Below are 21,004 nucleotides of genomic sequence, written 5' to 3' on the forward strand. Positions count from 1 at the left end.
GGGTAGAGTTTTTTTACTAGAAAATACACACTTTTCCACTTTACTTGATTATTAGCACAAGCAGCAGCATGCACATAACACCATATGCATATGAAGTTATGAACCACAATTATGTTTTACTACCCCGTTTCTAATGAATAAGACATATATTAAAAAGTTAAACTATTAAAGTTTGATCAAATTTATAAAAAAAGTCATAGTATGTATAATACAAAAAATAGCATGGTTAGATACATCATAAAATACATTTTTATATGATATTTGTAAAATATTATAGTTGTTGATAGTTTTCTATAAAAAGTTTGTTTAAAATTTATTCAGCTTGACTTTTTGTAAAAATACGTCCTATTCATCGAGAAGGAGGAAATATTTGTTTAGTGCCCACACTATCTTGTTTTACCGTTTTCTACTGCGGAGCTGAAATGACCAAGACTGGCATTACATGAATGTAGCGTTGTAGCTGCGTGCGATGCGACAGTGTACTTTGGTGAAAAGAGTAATGATTTACTCCATGTATTACTGAGAATGATTAATCACACTACAATGAATAATATCAGACGACGCACACATGCACCATGTCGTGCAGTTACAGTTAAAATTCAAACAAACGCTAGTTCAGGACATAACACTTCTTCCTTATCTCCCCTTCGGCCCCGGTGAGCACGCCAACGTTGCCCATCTTGATCATGGACTCGCCGAAGTCCTTGAAGAACTCGGCGTCGAACTTGCCCGTGGCGACACGCTGGACGTAGTCTCTGGTGGTGGCGTCGGTGAGGAGTGCGGCGTCAGAGCGGAAGAGGCCCCTGCGCTTTGCGACGTGGCCGTAGTAGCTGGTGTCGAAGGTCTTGTAGCTCCCCGGGTCCATCTCCGACAGCATGCTCCGGTCGTTCAAGCTCTTGCACTTGAGCCTCATCTTGTCAGCGTACTCGCTGTCCAGGGACGGGTCCACGGACGCGCCGCCCTCGCCGGTGGCGTTGTAGAGGCGGTCGGCGTAGGACGGGCAATGAGCGGTGCCGAGGGTGTGGGCGCCGGAGAGGACGACGAGGTCCTTGAGGTTGAGCCCCTTGGAGGCGAAGATCTTGACAAGCAGAGGGATGTCGCCGTAGGCCGGGGGAAGCTCGTGGCTAGCTTCCATGGCACTGGACGCTCTGCCGTCTCGCCTGCCCAGCGCCACCGGCCAGTTGGGGCCCTTGGCGAGCACGACGGCGTCGCGGGACATGAGGGTGAGCACGTCGGCGCAGGAGACGACGCCCGGACAGGCGGCCTCGAGCTTGGCCTTCACCCGCTCCACGGAGCCGAACCCTCGCAGGCTCTTGTTCGGCTTGGCGTCCTTTTCCGCTACGTTGTGCTTCGTGGAATCGAGCAGGACGGAGGCATCACAACCCTGCAATTTCGCATTTCACAAACATGTTAAATATAATATCGCCTAGTCTTTTCCAACGGAATATATTTCATGATCATCTCTAGAAGCAGGAACGGGATCGACAGAGGTCAAGCACAAGTGCACAACTTACATTGACAAAGCAGTCGTGGAAATGGAGACGGAGGAGCGGGCCGGCGAGGCTGGGCGCGGCGGCGATGATCTTGACCATCTCCTCGCGGACGATGTCCTCGACTTGCGGGCATGTTTTGCTGTAGAAGCCGATCTCCAGCTGAGCCACCGCTGCCGAGCTAGCTGCTAGAAGCGCCATGAGGGCAACAGGGAGAAGCATAGGGCGCCTGATTGTCGCCATGGACCTTAAACAGCTAGCTATATGCACAAATTAGAGCTTCAACTCTGTGGCTACAGCAAGAATGTTTTGCTATTAGTAGTTGATTGAGTGATCTTCGTCCTTGCAAACTCCATTTACTTATAGATGTAACGGCTACCTAGACTTGGTGGATGCTGTCAGCGTGACAACCTGGTTGCTGCGTATGCATGCATGTGCTAACTTCCAACCTCTGTACAACCGCGCCTCAATTATCAATGCAAGCGCGTCTAAACGAACAGGTCAATACAGGGAAAATGGGAAAATCGAGGCCTGTTCATGGCCAGCGTCTCCTCCATGGTAATATGCATGAATCTATCACCTTCTCTTCAGCGGAGGGGAGACAATTATCCGATTTGGGCACTATTTGCATCAGCGGAATAAACCCATGTGCTTGGCCAATCATTTGCCTTGCCCGGAGTTTGTTTGTGAGGGAACCCGGAAAATAGCCAATGAAAACCTGGGACTAGGTGCACCTGATTTTCCAATTACATATTTTTTCATGTACATATTATCTTGGTACTTTCTTGCGCAAGTTTGTAAGAAAATAAAAAATTGTATGTGGCATACACGAAAATGATGAAATGTTCAAGTTACCCTATAATGATTAGATTTTTACTACTATTTAAAAATGTACATATTTCCATTTTTTTTGTACATCACATACGATCATTTTTTTTGAAAATTCGCACAAGTAAGTATCAATGTGATATGCACAATCGAGTATTATTTCAAAATTTTCTAAAACTTTAAAATAGCATTTTATTTGAATTAAAAAAAGCATATGTTTTTCTTTGAAGGAAAAAAACCCGGATCTTGGGGTGCCAATGTTCACCAAATTCGGGCCTAGAGGGAACTGAGCTTTCTTGCATGCAAATTACTCAGTGGAGCCAGGATTCACTAATGAAACGGTAAAGTTGACGAGTAAATTCAAACACTTTTCTTACGCCCGGCAAAAAGACAAACACTCTAATTTTGCGGGAAAAGTACTCTACAAGTAAACTATTTTCCCACTTTATTTTCTTGGACACTCAGCTGGTTATTTCATGAGCGTTTAATTTTGACACTTGGAAAATATAAAGACACTCGTCATACTACGTGGATATGTGTCCCCCTCGCCATTTTTGTTGTGTTTTCCTTCTCTATTTTTTCGTGATTGTGTTGTAAACCATTCTTAGTTAATATTTTGCTTCCCGTTCTCTCTCTCTCTCTCTCTCTCTCTCTCTTTGTTGCCCTCTCTTTGCCTCTGTTTTTCCCGCCATTTTCTCCCGTCCTCTCTTTCCGACAGCTCATTTCCTTCCATTTCTCCGCTCTCTCTTCCATCCTTTCTCTTAAAATCTGTTATTTCCCTCGCATTTCCCACTCTCGCCCTCTCTTTATCTCATTCTTTTCCTCTCTCTCTCTTTCATGCGCTCCTTTACCGCCCTCCTTCCCCTCTCTTTTACCACCGCTAATTTCCTTTAGTTTTTCTTGTGTCATCGTGACATATATATATGCCCTCACCGCGAGGATGTGATCCATCTGTGTTCAAGGTGATCCTTTTGTTAGTCAAATAATATGGTAATGTGACGACTCTCTAGGGGATGCCATCCTATTTATGCAAGAATGGAAGGACATACCCTACGGAGTTTCTAATGGTGCCATCGTGTTTCAACATGATGTCCTTCATAGCCTTCATGACTCTCCACTGAATATACATGGATGCTATGTTGCATTAGTGTTTTAGATGATCCTTCCATTCGTCAAATAACTTTTTATTATATGGTAGATGTTTGATTGGTTAGACCAGGTCCATGGTTACATCTTGACATTACTATTTTTGTATAATATGGATATTATTATGTTGGCATAATAAGGTACGTTTACCGATCTTAAGTCATGCTATTAGCTTCTGCTAATAACATATAGACAAAGACATAACCAAGGGCGGAGGCATGCGAGGTTTTCTATCTCCCGGCACTTACTTAGAAATTTGTCTAGAAGGCACTCCCCGCACCTTTGTCTCATGGACTCTTGGAGGGGATATTTGTCCGGATTGTCCGAGAGTTTCGGAGAAGTTGTCTTGCTTGTCTGCTTCTTGGTGCATGTAGTTGACGATCTATTTCATGCAGTAGTATTTCTAGAGTCCGCTAATGATTTGATTTGTATTTGTTTTTAGCTTCTCTATGTTATATATACTAGATGACCGGTTGCGCTATCGCGCAAATGGCAAAATCAAGGCAGAATCTAAACCATAAGATTTAGCTTTGTTTATACTTATTGCGAGCAGGAGGATACATTTTTTGGTTCGAGGCTTTAGGGTTATGGCAACTCTATCCCCGGCGCAAAGCCAACAGCAAAGACTCGGTGGAATTCACATGTAAATTCTGTAGAAATTTAGAGAATGTCTAATATCATTGTCCTGCAGGAAATAACACTATGTACAAACTAAGGAGGCGGAGGCACAAGTAACAAATTCAAACTTGAATTTATTGCATGAGAACTTGTATTTGCAGCAAAAATTACTACCGGATGGTCTCATTATGTACAAACTTAGGAGGCGGTAGCAACCTAATAAATTACCCCAGCTATCCCCATCCTTGAGCTTGGTCTCGGGCAACACGGATTTTCTATTGACTGAAAGTAGCTTCCGATTCGTGCTCATTCATTATCCAGCGCAAACAGCTATGCTCTGGTAGCAACCCTCACTATCTTCACATGTTGTCAGTAGACAATGTCCAGCGCATAAAGATATTGATCTGGTAAGAGCTCTTGAGCTGAAAAGATCGCACTACAGAAGAAACAGCTGCATGTGACTAAAAACCATAGCATATGGCAACAGAGAGAGAGAGAGAGAGAGACCGAGCTTACGCTAGAGGATCGAGATAAGCTCACCCCACTGTGGCATGAATAATAGATCCGAGCCAGAATATCCATTACATATGCACCTAGCCTGCAAAAATAGAATTTTTCCTAAATGCTCCAAACCAACAATGGAAAACTAAGCATCCAGACTTTGAAAATAGCAGCGGGAAGTCGGGAAGCATAAAGAAAGATCAATGAACATTCAGTAATCTGAAAAATTATCTTATGAAGATCACATCATGTATATAGCCAAATAGGTTTCTTTAGCTACCCCTAGTCAAGGAGCGTACTACAAAACATTGTATAAGAATGAAATGGAACCGATAAACTTCTAAGCCAATCTATTTTCGGTATAATGGGCAACCGCATACCATGTGATCATTGGTGAAATAAGAGCTAACAATTTTGAGCTAGGATATCTACCAAAGACGCAGAAAAGAGAACTCGGAATAAAATTCCGTTATATATTGAAGGATAAATATTAGCTTTACAATATATAGCACAGATAACATGTCCGTGCTTGAAACAACAAGCACCTCTAGACATATAATCCATAGATGTAGATTGTTTACCAAGTGCAAAGCCATGCCATCGACTTGTATGAAAGAAAAACACGGTGTTTCATCAAGATTTCTACTTTTCCACTTGCACGAACAGAACCAAAACAGAATTTCAAAAAACCATGGTGTGTTTCCCCTGTAGTACCATCGTGTGTTCAGTCCACATATTTATTTTGAATTATACATCAGAAGAGCTTCGTTTTAATTTCATGACTTCCATTATAAACAATACATACTTATTAATTACATATTGATCAAATAAGCTAATACAAATGGCATCTTCTACCAAAACAAAAGGATAAGGAAAGCAAAACATACAATTGAAATGAGCAGAACTACATCAAGAAAACAAACATGAATGCATTGTACTGCAAACATGAATGTATATATGTGCAACTCTTATATGTAAGCAAATCAGGAACCCTGAGAATGTTGTGGCACAACACAGTGGATAAGGAATCCAGGGACCTTGATGAACTTTGAATCTGTCAAATCTCTTGATTTCGTATTCGTTTAGCGTATAACCTAACTAAGCAAATTCCACGGACAGTGCATATAGAAACACGACTTTCACATACTCGCAGAATGAAAGAAAAGCAAAGGCCAGAGAACGGGGGTACTCAAGCACTGATTTGCAGCATACACAAAAGTAAAATATGTAAATCTCACACGGGCAGTGATGTTGAAGCCAGTGAAGGTTTCTTACCATCCTTGGATCACTTGATGGGAGATGAAGGGGCCATTTGCTCGAGCGCCTCGGAGCCATCTGCAACATACACGCGTCCGCTACCGTCCAGGTTAGGACTGAGGAGGACTACCAGTAGGTGTCAACCGTAAACACAAGAATCTGAAGAAAAAAAGATGCAGACATTTAAATATTTCAGAATTGCAGGTATATTGATCGGATTGAAGAGCACATGCACTATAATTTGAAGAGTAATTTTTTCTAAAATCTTATAGCTCTCAAATTGGACAACATATTCAAAAGCAAGCCTATCAAATCAGTAGCAGTACAAAATGAAAGAGAGCCAATGAGCACAGATATATGTACATTTACCCAGATTAATACCTGGGTTGGAAGAAAGCAACAACAGGTTGAATGCACTGTACAATAATGAGGTAGAATCATGCCATCAAACCTCTGCATTCCAATACAGTAATGTCCATTATCCAAACTGCTCACATATTGAACAAGAAGATACTATCAAAAATAGCCAAGGAGCAAACACTGACAACAGAATATAACAAAAAAAAATCATCTGTTGTCTTCCTTCCTATAGTGATACTGTAATAATAATTAAAAAGACACCCAAAGCCGAGTAGCGTGACAAAAACCTTTCAAGTATGTTTTTATCGAAAAGATCTGACTCACTAACCCATCAAAACACCCAACACTGCAGATTTAGGAATTGAAAAGAAATATTTCATTTCATACACCTGAAAGTAAACTCTTATAAGTAGTCTGTAGTTCTGCAGGCTTCAAAGAACTAATGGTGGAAAATTAGATAATAATTGCACAAATGATATTAAGCAACAAACAAAGGGAATGCAACTCTTATAACTTCATCACTTCCACCAACATCCAATCGAAAAGAGAGTAGCTAAAAATCAAAAGGGAACCTAAAGCCTGAAACAACTCTTTCATCGCCACCTCTTATTAGCATTTCAGGACCGTGCCTACGTGTTTCGATCTCCTCCGACCTCAGCCCTACCTGTTACCCTCTTAATCAAAGCTACTTCCGCCGCTGAGTCGCTACTGCCACTGGGAGGACAGGTCGCCGCTGCCACCGGCCATAAGTTATTTGACTCCCATAGTGTGTTGCCATTGTTTATCCTTGTTGTCTGATTCTTACCGTCAGCGCTGTAGCTACTGGCTTGTAGATGTGTAGGATGAGATTGCAAGAGTTAATTTCCTAGGCTGTAGAGACGTGGATTATCCATTCCTTTTCCTGTACTACATCAAATTCTAGAGCAGTGGACTTGAGGCACCAAATAATTCTTAAATTCGTTAGTTGCCTCTTGGCCTAAACCTACAAATCTCACTTTCTGTCTGTATGGACAGAAATACTATGCATAGTGTAAAGTTAATTAGAGATCATTGTATTAAAATGAAACAAACAGCACTGGCATAAAAACACTTAGCAACAAAGGATGCATTGTACATACAACAGACATCTGAAGAGATGGATACTGCATAGAGCATATATTAACATAAAAGAGTTTCAGGGGAACTACACACATGTGAGCAGAGTTACTTTATTTATTTTAAAAATATTATCACCGAAAATGCCATCGCATGTTACCGTTCTGAATGGCGAACAAGCTGGGAAATGACACATGAGCAACAAAGTTGAATATTATATCTTACCGTATTAGTGTATAAGTATGTATGAGTTATGTGTTGCGGATCGGCAGACCGCGGAGAACTCATTAGGCATATGTATATTTACCTACAGTGCATAGAACCCAGAATAAATAACTCAAAGCTAACTTATCTTTTAGGCAATTGCTATCTCGAGCCAAATCCTACCCAAAATGCAAAGGCAAGTAAAGCATGAAAAACAAAGATAAGGGTACATGATAGGATGGTGGCTTCAAGAGGTGGTATTCCAGATAACATACAACTTAATAGACAATAGATAGAAGTACCTAGATGATCAGGTACATGAGGGCAACTCTTTATCAGCAAAAAAAACCCGGCGAGCCTACAACATGACCAAAGTGAATCAGAGTGGTTTCTGATATTTGAATCAGGTATATTAGCAACCTCAAGTGTGGTATTCTTGAGGCCCATAGTGCTATTGAGCTCATATATTAACCACCGCCAACTCATTGCAACAGTGTGGCATGAATTTTAGAAGGGGTATTGGATTTCCTGTAGTAAACTATAACCAGCAGTTCAATAAGATTGCACCGACAGTGTGAATGAAAACTAAAGTTACAGTTTAAGTCCTACTCAATTTCACAATAGCATAGAAGTGCATGGTTGAAAGCAACCTTTTAAAATCAGTAGGTAAATTAAATGCATACTCCCATACAAAGAAACAATAATTTGAGTACCCGAAATAAGAAGCTGGTAACATGAGCTAAATAAAATAATGAGGCCCTTTTTATTGTATTCGTCATAAACACATACAAAGAAACAAATTAAGTGTTTTTACTGGGTATTATGGAAGTCGTACAAAATTAGTGATATTATTCTCCTCCTGCCTTTTCTTCCAAACAACCCCTTATGTTTTTATAATAGAAAATGAACCAATTATTGTGACAATGAAATACATTGCACATGCTTGATTTCCGCCTTCGGGAGACCCTGCATCAGACAGTAATTGCCATAAGGAGATTTCTTAGTGCAAACTAAACAATTAACCATTTTTATGTGATCATGTTAGAGAAGAGATACTATTTATGTACATAATTAGCTAATCAGCATAGCCATGTTTACTAACTGTAGGTGTTTTTCCGAAATACCCATCATCCTGCGGTAAACTACAATTCAGAAGGCAGATTGTAAAGGCAGAGGTAGATAAAACAAAAGCTAATGACGCATGATTGGAAAGACAATAGCTTGTTTATTACTTCTACATTTGAAATCGGGGAACAAAAGGGCACACGATAAATAATGATGGAGCTTTCTATTCAGCCTCCTTTGACTAAATAAAGAGAGAAGATTTTGACTACTCAATGGAAATCAAATAGTTTTGAAGAATAATTACCTGCAACCCTCCCTGGAAATAATATGATGTTGACACAGTTTCCGTACATAGCATGGGTCTGATGCTAATGATTACAGCAGAGATACACTTGAAGTATAGCTCAGTTCTCGCACTGGAATAACTTCAGCCAACAGTCACCAGCGTAGAAGAAGTTATCAAAAAACATGCTCGCTTCCAACATGAACCACTGATAAGGTCACACAGCAACCATCATTATGAGAGGAAGTTTTCAGCGTAAGCCACAGATACATTGCCAAACAATGACCTAGACCTTCTGATCTCACCCATGCGAGATGTATCCTATAAACAAAATAACATCAAGCATTATTAATTACATGGCTACACAACATAGATATATCACAATCATTGGCATGGCACTAAACATCTAAGATACTCTACATAGCTGAGATAAAAAAAAACTTATATATTAAATTCAGAGAAATACAATCAGCAGCTCCCAAAAATTAACAACATGAGCCTAAGCAAAATTAAACTTTAATAAAATCGAAAACCAAGAGCTCACTTTGGCACAGCAAGCTCCAAAATACAGTAACTAATTTGCACTGAACATCCAAGATATATATAGCTGAGATAAAAAAAACTAAATATTAAATTCAGAGAAATTCAATCAGCAGCACCCAAAAATTAACAACATGAGGCTAACCAAAGCACAGCTGAATGTAAAAAATCAAAATCATGTGGAACTGACCTATACGATTGACTGGTACACACATAGCCTTTCTTCAGAAGTTCTTTGAACTGACCTGTACGATTGGCTGGCACACATACCTCCATTGTGTTTCCCTGGAACCAAAAATGAAACTTTAATATTGCTTTGCACCGAAAATAAGTAAGTTTGTCAGCTGCAAATTACACAGTAAGAAGAGAATTCTGTAAGTCTAAATAGTGAGAAGCATATGCGTAATTAGTTACTGTATTTTTGGCTCATGTAAATACTTGGAAACGCAACCGCCTTTGCTCTCCAGAAGTGCCTCGTTTATGTTTGTTGGTGTGAGATCGGAATGGTGTGCAGTGAAAGTATTGAAGATTTGAACAGGTATATATTTTGTGTTATCTTATTTCGGCAAAATGATTAATGCCTAGTTTACTGATCAATTTGTCGTGGTTGGACGGTAACGGAATCAAGCATGTGTAAAACAACGGTGTCATTAGTGCCCTAAAATGAAGGATAATAATATATTTATCATGAGAAAAAGAGTCACATCTCTGGTAATGTAAGTAGTTTATATAGAGGAAAATGGTACAAAGTTGAGACAACTCGACATTTTTACTATAGGCAGGAGTAAGTAAGTCAAGCGACTGGATTATGAGATGTACCTCACGGCAACAACAGTGAAATCCAGCTCATATAAGTTTTGCCGCATTTCCCAATACCTGTATTCCGAGAGACAACAACGCATCACCAAAAAGCCTTAAAAAACATGAATGGTAAGAACTAAAGCATAAACCAGACAAACCATTAGAATTAGCAGGAGTATTCAGCGCACCACCTGGCCAAAATTGAATCGAGACCCAGCCAAATCTCAACATCAAACCAAATCTTGTGGGAGATAAAAATATAAAGACGGGACACATGTTAGAGATTAGGATGGAAAGCTGCCCAGAATAAATCAAGGCGGAGAAGGCTGCACCCGCATCCGCATGTACAATAGAATCCGGGAGACTGGTTCCACAACCATAAAATAATCTTGCCTCCTCTCGTTCTTTTGATCCTCTTCTCTCGCCAACTGCCGGGCACTCCTCAACCAATACGTAATGCAAACTGCAAGAAAGGTGTTGGAATTCGATCAACCAATCAGGGAACAAACTGAGTAATTTAGAACCTAAAAAAAATTGATGTGAGGAGAAGGAACATTTCTAAACAAAGAAGAATGACCTAAATATTTCTCTATGTTTTTTGCTGTCACATATTTCTCTATGTCGAGACAGTCTAAATAGGCAACATGATAACACCATTAAAAGGGATGCTATAACAGTGACAAAATAGATTGCTTACTAAAATAGAATCCGGGAGACTGGTTCCACAACCATAAAATAATCTTGCCACCTTTCGTTCTTTTGATCCTCTTCTCTCGCCAACTGCCAGGCACTCCTCAACCAATGCGCAATGCAAACTGCAAGAAAGGTGTTGGAATTCGATCAACCAATCAGGAAACAAACTGAGTAATTTAGAAGGAACCTAAAAAAATAAATGTTTGATGCTGATGTGCGCTGCTAGACTGCAAGTCGTTTCAACCAATCACTCAACAATGGTTAAGTAATTGATGATTCCAAAAATGTGTGCACTATCATATCACCGTATTGGTTTCTCAAAATGCTTAATTACTCATATGGTAAAGTAATTGCAGATTCCTCAGTACTACTTTTTAACTGAAATACTCGATTACATGTACTGTAAGCCAATGGCACATGGTTGTGAAACCAGAAATATACCTATCTCATATGATGTACCTTCCTTTATCTGAACCAGAGGCTAAATCAACAGAAAATACTTTCACAAAGCAGCAGTACCATAATTTATGGTCAGCCTGCAGCCATACCACTTTCATCAGCCTAGTCTCAAAAGAAGAAAATAAGAGAAATGGATCTACATGTATTAGAGGATCTACAATCTACATGCATGGAAGCCACCTTTCTGAATCACCAGAGAGGAGATTGACATTGCACAGAAATCAAAAAGGAAAGGAGGATTTGCCATACCTGCAGATCCGTTCAAGATGGTGAGGTCGCCGGAGGTAGGACGGCCGAGGAGGACGGCGTCTCCCCGCTGCAGCGACTTCGACCCAGCTCCTCCGCAACGCGTGAGCCGCCGTCTTGGGAGCCCTCGTTCCGCCGCGAGTCGCCGCTGACCGAGGAAAAACTGGGGAGGAACTCCACCAAAGATCTTGGCGGGGAAGATGCAGACCACGCCGAGGAGGAACCCGGAGACCAGCACGGCGGCGTCCAGGGTCTCAGCGCGCTCGTCCCGCGCTCGAACGCCGCCACGCCCGCCTCCCCGTCCTGCCCGTAGGCCGCGACGTAGGAGAGCGTCGCGCAGGACTCCGGTGCACTCCTTGCTCGCCGGAACGCCGGCACGGCCGCCTCCTCGCGCCGACATTGAAGAGGAGAGGACGAGGAGATCTCCATGGCCGGGCCGAGCCGCCGCTGTCTCTAGAGGGATTGGGGAGGAGAGGAGTGGAGGCGAGCGCACGCCGCACGGGATTGGGGAGCTTCTTCGATCTAGGTTTTCACCTCTCGTCTGTGGAAATGAGAAGGAATCGACCGAACGAGCGGACTTCCTGCCTCTCACTGTCGGGCCCGGCACGTAGAAGGTCCCACCTGTCATGGAGTCTTTTCGAAGCCGAACGAGTGAGAAAAGTTTTGACTGATCGGACGGCTGAGATGAAAAGTGGGATGCAGATTTTACTGTTGCAACCTGATTGGACGACCCAGATTCGTTTGCCCCTTCAGACCCCCTGGTTGAGAGGGTAGTCTTTGAACATTTATAGAAGTAATACACATATTCTCACATTGATGGTATTTATGTGCATTATTCCCTTGAAGAGTCAAGACTCGAGAATTGCACTTCAATACATCTCACTTTAGGAAGCCAATAACTCCACCTCACTACAATGAATAAGGAACATGCACCATCTCGAGCACTCAGAAAGTGAGTTGTAAAGGGTTCATGTTGAAACGAGATGAGACACAACAAGAGATATATTGGCGAGTCTTGGGAAGACGGCGGTAGTATTTTTTTGAAATGGGAATTTCCCGGCCTCTATTGGTGGTAGTATTATCCTTTCATAACCTATCACAGAGACAAAGACGCAAGCAAGAAAGCAAAATTATCTACTTTCTATATCTATCTTGTATAGCTAGCAATGAATCCATGTCCAGATGCATGTATATGCGGTTTACGAACTATGCCAACAAATATAGTTGATATTATACTTACTATTATGTTTTGCTTGTACAACTAGACATTAATCTTGTATCATGGTTATGTGGGAAAATATGGTGCAATATTAGCAATCAACGTACAACTAGTTTAAAACACAACGTGTGCAAAATGAGCTGAACACTGACGACGAAATAACATACTACTTCGTTTGCGATCATTCAAAAATGCAGAGGCTCGACTATGAATAATCGTTTAAGCAGATCGTCCATCCATACATAGTGACGGATTAGTTAAGCTAATGGGACAAACAATTTCAGAAGCGTGCGAGCTGTACCATGACTGCTATTGCAGGACTGTAGCATTGCAGCTGCATGCGCCATTTTACTTTGGTGAAAACATTAATGATTTACTCCATATATTACTGAGAATGATTAATCACACTATAATGAATGAGGAACATGCACCATCTCGAGCAGTTACAGTTAAATAATCAAACAAAGCGCTAGTTGAGGACGTGGCACTTCTTCCTGATCTCTCCCTCGGCCCCTGTGAGCACGCCGACGTTGCCCATCTTGATCATGGACTCGCTGAAGTCCTTGAAGAACTCGGCGTCGAACTTCCCTGTGGCGACGTGCTGGACATAGTCCCTGGTGGTGTCGTCGGTGAGAAGCGCCGCGTCGGAGCGGAAGAGGCCCCTCCGCTTCGCGACGTGGCCGTAGTAGCTGCTGTCGAAGGTCTTGTAGCTCCTGGGGTCCATCTCCGACAGCATGCTCTGGTCGTCGAGGCTCTTGCACTTTAGCCTCAGCTTGTCGGCGTACTCGCTATCCAGGGACGGATCGACGTCCGTGCCGGTGGCGTTGTAGAGGCGGTCGGCATAGGACGGGGGCAGTGCGCCGTACCGAGGGTGTGCGCGCCGGAGAGAACGACGAGGTCCTTGAGGTTGAGCCCTTTGGAGGCGAAGATCTTGGCGAGCAGAGGGACGTCGCCGTAGGCTGGGGGAAGCTCGTGGCTGGCCTCCGTGGCGCTGGACGCCTTGCCGTCTCGCCTGCCCAGCGCAACTGGCCAGTTGGGGCCCTTGGCCAGCACGACGGCGTCGCGGGACATGAGGGTGAGGACGTCGGCGCAGGAGACGACGCCCGGGCATGCGGCCTCGAGCTTGGCCTTCACGCGCTCCACCGAGCCGAACCCACGCAGGCTCTTGTTCGGCTTGGCGTCCTTCTCCGCCACGTTGCCCTCGGTGGACTCGAGTAGGACAGAGGCGTCACAACCCTGCAATTTGATTCGCGTTGCACGAACGCGCGCAATGTAAGCATACATTTAACCGATCTTCGATAGAATCATAGAAGAAGAAGCTCGATTGAGAAAGGATCAGATCGAGCAACTTACATTGACGAAACAGTCGTGGAAATGGAGCCGGAGGAGCGGGCCAGCGAGACTGGGCGCCGCGGCGATGATCTTGACCATCTCCTCGCGGACGATCTCCTCGACTTGCGGGCATGTCTTGCTGTAGAACCCGATCTCCAGCTGAGCCACCGCTGCGGAGCTAGCTGCTAGAACGGCCAGGAGGGCGAGAGGAAGCATCAAAGGACTGATCGTCGCCATGGAACCTTAACCAGCTATACGATCAAATTAAAGCTTCAACTCTGTGGCTACAGAAAGAATGTTCTTTTGCGGCTGGTTGTCGATTGAGTGATCTTTGTCCTTGCAAACCACATGTACTTATAGATGTAACCGGTTACCTAGGCTCAGTTGAATGCTGTCAGCGTGACAACCTGGTTGCTGCGTATGCATCCATGTGCTAACCTCCACCTCTATGCAACCGCGGTTGCAAGCGCGTCAAAACGACCTGGTCAGTGCACGAAAGTGCCAGAAAAAAATAATACAAACGGCACCGATCGAGGCCTGTTCATGGTCAGTCGTGTCGTCCACGGTAACATGGCATGAATCCATAATCTGTCTCTTAACCGGAGGGAATGCAATTATCGGATTTCGGCACTGATTGCATCAACAGATCAACGGAATAAGCTCATGTGCTTGGCCAATCATTTGCGATGTCTCTAGACTGTTTTTGAAGACTAACTAAATCCCAGTCATCTGGAGGTTTTGGCACGCAGGCATTGGACCGGGTTGAACCCTAGCAAAAACGAGATGTAGTGGGGTCGAATTCACTAGCCCGTCCTAGCATTCTAGTGATTGAGATGGAATAAGTGTAGGTACAGGTTTCACAAATTACTTGTGGGGATAATCCTTAATAATTTATGCTAATACACTTGGCCCAACAAGACCCAAGGGAGGCCCACTGAGAGAGGGATAGTTGGGCCTGATGGAGTTCGAGCACCGCAGCAACACGGTTTATCTACAACCCCTCTACAACATCCTTACCTTATCTAATGGTGTCCGGTGTTCGAAGTTTCGTGTTGGCATGATCCCATAGAAGCACATCTTTGCACTCCTATAGGAGCCAAAGTATACCACTTCAAGGGACCGACCAAACACGCCCCTCTATCCCTTTCTCTTGCTTGTCCAAATCGAGGAGTTGTTGTCGCCAATTACTATCGAATCTGGGTAACAGTGCCACAAAGAGCTACACAAAGTGTGGCTTCGTATTTTCCCCACCAACTTATACGTCTGCCTCCTAAGCTCTGCATCCATATCAATGTCCACCTCCATAAACCTAATCTAGTCCCCAAAGGACCACACACTCTGCCTCTCATCAACAACCCACTCGATGTCCTGCAATATGGCCCACGAGCTCCCTCTCTCCATCATATCCTTGTGCTTTATCTCCCATCCACCTCTATTCGTCGATCCCAAAAGCGTCATCGTTCGGTCTAACCATGGAAACGCCTACGTACCTACCTTAGACATACCGAAGCCACATATCATGCAGTCAACGAGCTGCTTCCTTTGGTGGTGCTTGCGGCTTCGTGTGCTGCGGTGGAGAGCGAGGTTTCTTCATGGTCTTCTTTTTAATTTGGAAATGTTACTTGGTTTATGGTAGAAAAAAAAAATACTTGGTTCATGTCCAAGCACTAGTGGAGACAGGGCCTTCAGTCCCGTCCCGTAACGGGCTCTAGTCCCAGTTGGTCAACCGGACTATAAAGGCGGGACTAAAGACCTTTAGTCCCGGCCCTGTTACCAGCCGGGATAAATGGCTCTCCACGTGGCCGCGATATAGGGTTTGGGCTGGAGAACCTTTAGTCCCGTCTCGTAATCCCAACCGGGACTAACTATTATTTTCAATAATTATGTTTTTCATTTTTGTAATTTTGTTTTTTTCCTAATTGTTTGACTTGTTACTCTCTCACTTGGACCATTTTTAACTAATTACACTTAATCTATAGTTAAATTGTAGACTTGGTCATCACTTCTCGTTCGGTCACCCACCCGCACACTACTCCACCCTCAGCACGCTTAACTCCTCGGTTCTTTCCTGTTGTGCTCCTGAGCGAATGTGATTGTACCTTGTTGTAAATCTACCATATCAATCCTATTAACTCTTATACCACTATGTCACATTTTTGTATTTTTTGAAACCAAAAACAATCTGTAAATCGCAATTGGACAAATAATATATGCATTATTATTAGAAAAATGTGAGGAATTTTAATATAAAATAATTATGTTTTTATTCATTTATTATTATTATGAAATAATATCTGCATTATTTATATAATATGGCTAAATAATTAATATCTTCAAATCTGTAAACCGCTATTGGAAAAACAATAAATGCTTTATTATTAGATAATGTGTGGAATTTTAATATTAAATAATTATGTTTTTATTCATTTATTATTATTATCAAATATTATATGCATTATTCATATAATATGGCCAAACAATTAATATCTTCAAATCTGTAAACCGCAATTGGACAAATAATATATGCTTTATTATTAGAAAAATGTGAGGAATTTGAATATAAAACAATTATATTTTATTCAATTATTATTATTATGATTATCAAATAATATATGCATTATTCATATAATATGGCCAAATAATTAATATCTTCAAATCTGTAAACCGCAATTGGACAAATAATATATACTTTATTATTAGAAAAATGTGAGGAATTTGAATATGAAATAATTATGTTTCGATTAAAAAAATTATTATTATCAAATAATATATACATTATTCATAATATGGCCAAATAATTAATATCTTCAAATCTGTAAACCGCAATTGGACAAATAATATATGCTTTATTATTAGAAAATGTGAGGAATTGGAATATGAAATAATTATTTTTTTATTCATTTTTTATTATTATCAAATAATATATGCATTATTCATATAATATGACCAAATAATTAATATGTTGAAATCTGTAAACCGCAATTGGACAAATAATATATGCTTTTTTATCAGAAAAATGTGAGGAATTTGAATATGAAATAATTGTGTTGTTATTCGTTTTATTATTATTATTATCAAATAATGTATGCATTATTCATATAATATGGCCACATAATTAATATCTTCAAATCTGTAAACCGCAATTGGACAAATAATATATGCCTTATTATTAGAAAAATGTGAAATATGAAATAATTATGTTTTAATTAGTTTTTATTATTATTATGAAATAATATATGCATTATTCATATAATATGGCCAAGTAACTAATATCTTCAAATCTGTAAACCGCAATTGGACAAATAATATATGCTTTATTATTAGAAAAATGTGAGGTATTTGAATATGAACTAATTATGTTTTTATTCATTTATTATTATTATCAAATAATATATGCATTATTCATATAATATGGACGTGGTGGTGGCATGGAGTGAATGCAGATGTAAAATACACAAGGAAATATGTCGCTAGTTCATACACATAGTTCAATATATCTTCTTCGGTTGCAGCGTGATGATGGAGCGCCGGGTGGAGCGTGATGGTGATGGAGGTGGACGTGGGGGTGGCGGCATGCAGAGATACAAGAAACGCGATGGTGATGGAGGTGGACGTGGAGGAGGCGGCATGGAGTGAATGCATAGATGTAAAATACACAAGGAAATATATCGCTAGTTCATACACATAGTTCGACATATCTTCTTCGGTTGCAGCGTGATGGTGGAGCACCGGGTGCAGCGTGATGGTGATGGAGGTGGCGGCATGCAGAGATACAAGAAACACAATGGTGATGGAGGTGGACGTGGAGGAGGCGGAATGGAGTGAATGCAGAGATGTAAAATACACAAGGAAATATGTCGCTAGTTCATACACATAGTTCGATATATATTGAAAGACACATAGTTCGATATATATTGAAGATGATTTATAGAAAGACACATAGTTCTTTAAATGTTGAGACGATCAACATGGCTATTGTAGCCAACTAGCTTCCAATAACTCCTAGCCATCTCGAAGCCCAGACGAGCGTCCAACGCGACATAGCGCACTTGCTCGTAGCTCAATGGAACATTGGCCCACCCAAATATGAGTTCATCTTCTTTTTCTTGCGCGGCGTCCTTCTTCTTGTACATCTTCCTCTTCTTCTTCTCAAGATTTGTCCCAATGATAGAATTCGCCAGATCATATAGACTCGGAATTTGATTATTTGTGGGATTCGGGGGTACCTTCTGGAGGTCGTACGCAGAAGTAATATGAATACCGTACGGACTCAGCATCTCCACATCCTTGCCGATGGTCCCGTCCTGCAAGAACTCCTTGAGAACTTGTGGCACTTCATCAGCCCGCCAAATCTAGAATACCAAATTCTCGGACGCCACCGAGAGTTGAAGGGCGGCGGCACGCTGATCACCCTCGCGATGGTTGGTGAACTCGCAATCCAAGCCGACGCACTTGATTGGTGCATTGTCAAGATAGTCCCTCTTCACGGCGCGGATCCACTTCTCCACCCTTCTTGCACGGAGAGCGAACGTTACATTGAAAGACATCCCTTCGGCCATGATGTGGTACACCCGAGTTCGAGGAGCCAGGTCGCGCGCGAGGTGCTCCATTGAGTCTGAAACATCGATGAAGAGATGAGCTATTTGCAATGGTGGAGGAGAGATGGAGAAGAATGTAGTGTGTGGCAATGGTGGAGAAGATGTGAGCATATAAACGAATGGAAGATGAAGATGAAGATGAGGGCCAGCCACCGGGTGATCAATTCCCGTGGGTGGCTGCGCCGGCGGTTAAGATTCCCACGTGACGCTCGATTTCGACGCCGGCCAGTAAATGGCAACGCGGCGATCTGCTTCCGTGGGAACGAAGCGTTTGAGTTTAATTCCCCGCGCGTGTCACCAGCCAGGACTAAAGGGGGTACCGCAGGCGCAGCGTGCCGCAAAATCCTTTAGTCCTGGTTTGGGATACAAACCGGGACAAATGGGTCCTACCGAACCGGGACCTATGGGTGTCGTACGATTGGGTGAATTCGGGGCGATGTGGCCAGCCCTTTGGTCCCGGCCCAGGACACGTTCGGGACCAAATGGGCTTGATGAAAGGTCTGTTTTCTACTAGTGAAGGTGAGAAATGTTATTTCTTACACATGTAAGTGTCTGCTACAAAATTTTAAGGGCATCTTTATACAAATTGGATTTGGTCTTAGGAATAACGCCAATCTTAGTATAATCATGCAACGGGAAAAAATGTTTGGCCCTTGGTCACGTCTATAGGTACCAAAAATAGCCTAAAATACCTTGTAATTCATAAACCAGTTGAGGGGTAACACATTGGTACTAATACCATGAAAATGCACTTATAAGTCCTAAAAGTTTGTTATGTGTGTCACAAACGGTCCTAAGGTCATGAGAGTAGCTCTAACTTGTTTCTGTGGCACTTCAAACTTATCCACGTTAGAACATAGGTCCACTAGGCATGTAAACACCCCCAGATTTATTTGTCTCCCATTTTATGTGCTAAACTCCTTCCCCGCCATGGGCAATTGCAACTTGATAGCAATTTCAGCTCCGGTTGACGATGAAGGTTTGCCCATAGTGGAACAATGTTGATATTTTGGTTATGGCCTTAGTAGTTCCGAAGTTTCATGATTTCAAACAATATGTCAACGAGAAGATTATATTTATGAATAAACCTTAATGACATATGCATTATTGGATCACCAATATTGACATTACTTATGATCCCTAGGATGAGAGACAAAACATGGTCACTATTTCTCGATGATCAATATTATCAGCCAAATGACGAGCCCAACGAGCAAGACCAAACCACATAAGCAAATCGAAGGATTGTGATGTTCAAGTGAGACATATATAGTATTACAAAGGAAGGCAAGAGAAAATATTATAATTACTTTGTTAAAAATTATGACCGTACCAATTATTTTGGTTCATGTTTGGCTGACTCTGCAATAAATGTGAGAAGGAAGATGATGATATTTATGAGAAGTGGGGTGATGAATTTTACAGTAAAAGGAAAGATCAAGCCAATATAGATGGACAATGAGTGTGACACATATGAGCTTGAGTGACCCACATCCGGTCCATAACATGATTTGAGGAAGAAAAAAAAGGAGGAGCAACAAAAAAAAGTATAAATAAGAAAAAGAATGTGAAGCTGAGAGTGTTCATACTTAAGGACTTGAAATATCAAAGGTTTAGAGAGTGTTCGGATTGATACTAAATCATACCCTACCAAGTTTTTGGTCATGTCATAAATATTGGTTCTTGTTTGGATAGTTGCCAACTTTTTGGCTTGCCAATGCTCCACTACCAACTCTAGTTCAATTTTTAGCCAATGTTGGCCAACTTGAAAAGCTCAACCAAAATATTGGCTAGCCAAAATTTCGGTAAGGCAATCTTAGGCACAAATTAATCGAACACACCCTTATTCTAGAGATGGTATTCCCTAAAAGGTGTGGAGCTAAGGAAGGAAATTCAACAATATCATTCAGAATAGAGTTCCCGGCAAATATACCAAGAATGATTTTCAAGTGTTACATTCACTTTCCTAAAGAGTATGCTTGGTACTTGTTTGTAGCACCCAATAAGAATAAAAACAATGTTCTGATAATTCAGAGAGGAGCTCACACTACATCAGAGGATATGATCCCAAAAGTTCACTGTGAAGTACTTAGCTTCCAAGTACATAGAACCTTTAGGAAAGATGACAAGCTAGGTGACACTCACAAACTTGCAAGCTTGGTGCAGAAATTTTTCAATATGACTTTGTCCAAAATCATGTTAAAAAATCTAGAAGATTATGAATGAATGGAATCCATGGAGACAAAATTAAGAAATATGAGAATCTTTG

At 41.7% G+C, this 21,004-nt stretch overlaps 1 protein-coding gene, 2 long non-coding RNA genes and 1 pseudogene across 4 annotated transcripts; all 4 read right to left on the reverse strand.

Annotated features, from left to right (window-relative positions):
• Positions 1-610: 610 nt before the first annotated feature.
• Positions 611-1,733, reverse strand: LOC124674537 (peroxidase 1-like). Its single transcript, XM_047210586.1, has 2 exons — positions 1,515-1,733; positions 611-1,384 (listed from the first exon to the last, which is right to left on the reverse strand). The coding sequence occupies exons 1-2, from the start codon at positions 1,731-1,733 to the stop codon at positions 611-613; spliced, it is 993 nt and encodes a 330-aa protein (XP_047066542.1).
• Positions 1,734-4,349: 2,616 nt separating this feature from the next.
• LOC124674548 lies at positions 4,350-7,861 on the reverse strand. 2 transcript variants are annotated; one of them, XR_006993050.1, is made up of 3 exons: positions 6,222-6,384; positions 5,859-5,999; positions 4,350-4,518 (listed from the first exon to the last, which is right to left on the reverse strand). It is a non-coding gene; the product is annotated as an uncharacterized LOC124674548 (long non-coding RNA). The 2 variants fall into 2 exon arrangements; XR_006993051.1 differs by lacking the exon at positions 4,350-4,518 and adding an exon at positions 7,802-7,861 and having other exon boundaries at positions 5,417-5,999; positions 6,222-6,327.
• An 884-nt stretch (positions 7,862-8,745) lies between these two features.
• On the reverse strand, positions 8,746-10,406 carry LOC124674558. The gene is made up of 4 exons (XR_006993052.1): positions 10,347-10,406; positions 10,207-10,263; positions 9,578-9,672; positions 8,746-9,168 (listed from the first exon to the last, which is right to left on the reverse strand). It is a non-coding gene; the product is annotated as an uncharacterized LOC124674558 (long non-coding RNA).
• A 2,868-nt stretch (positions 10,407-13,274) lies between these two features.
• On the reverse strand, positions 13,275-14,374 carry LOC124674566 (annotated as a pseudogene).
• Between the last annotated feature and the right edge of the window lie 6,630 nt (positions 14,375-21,004).

The sequence above is a fragment of the Lolium rigidum genome, chromosome 1, assembly GCF_022539505.1.
Source record: "Lolium rigidum isolate FL_2022 chromosome 1, APGP_CSIRO_Lrig_0.1, whole genome shotgun sequence".
In the NCBI taxonomy this organism is placed as follows: domain Eukaryota; kingdom Viridiplantae; phylum Streptophyta; class Magnoliopsida; order Poales; family Poaceae; genus Lolium; species Lolium rigidum.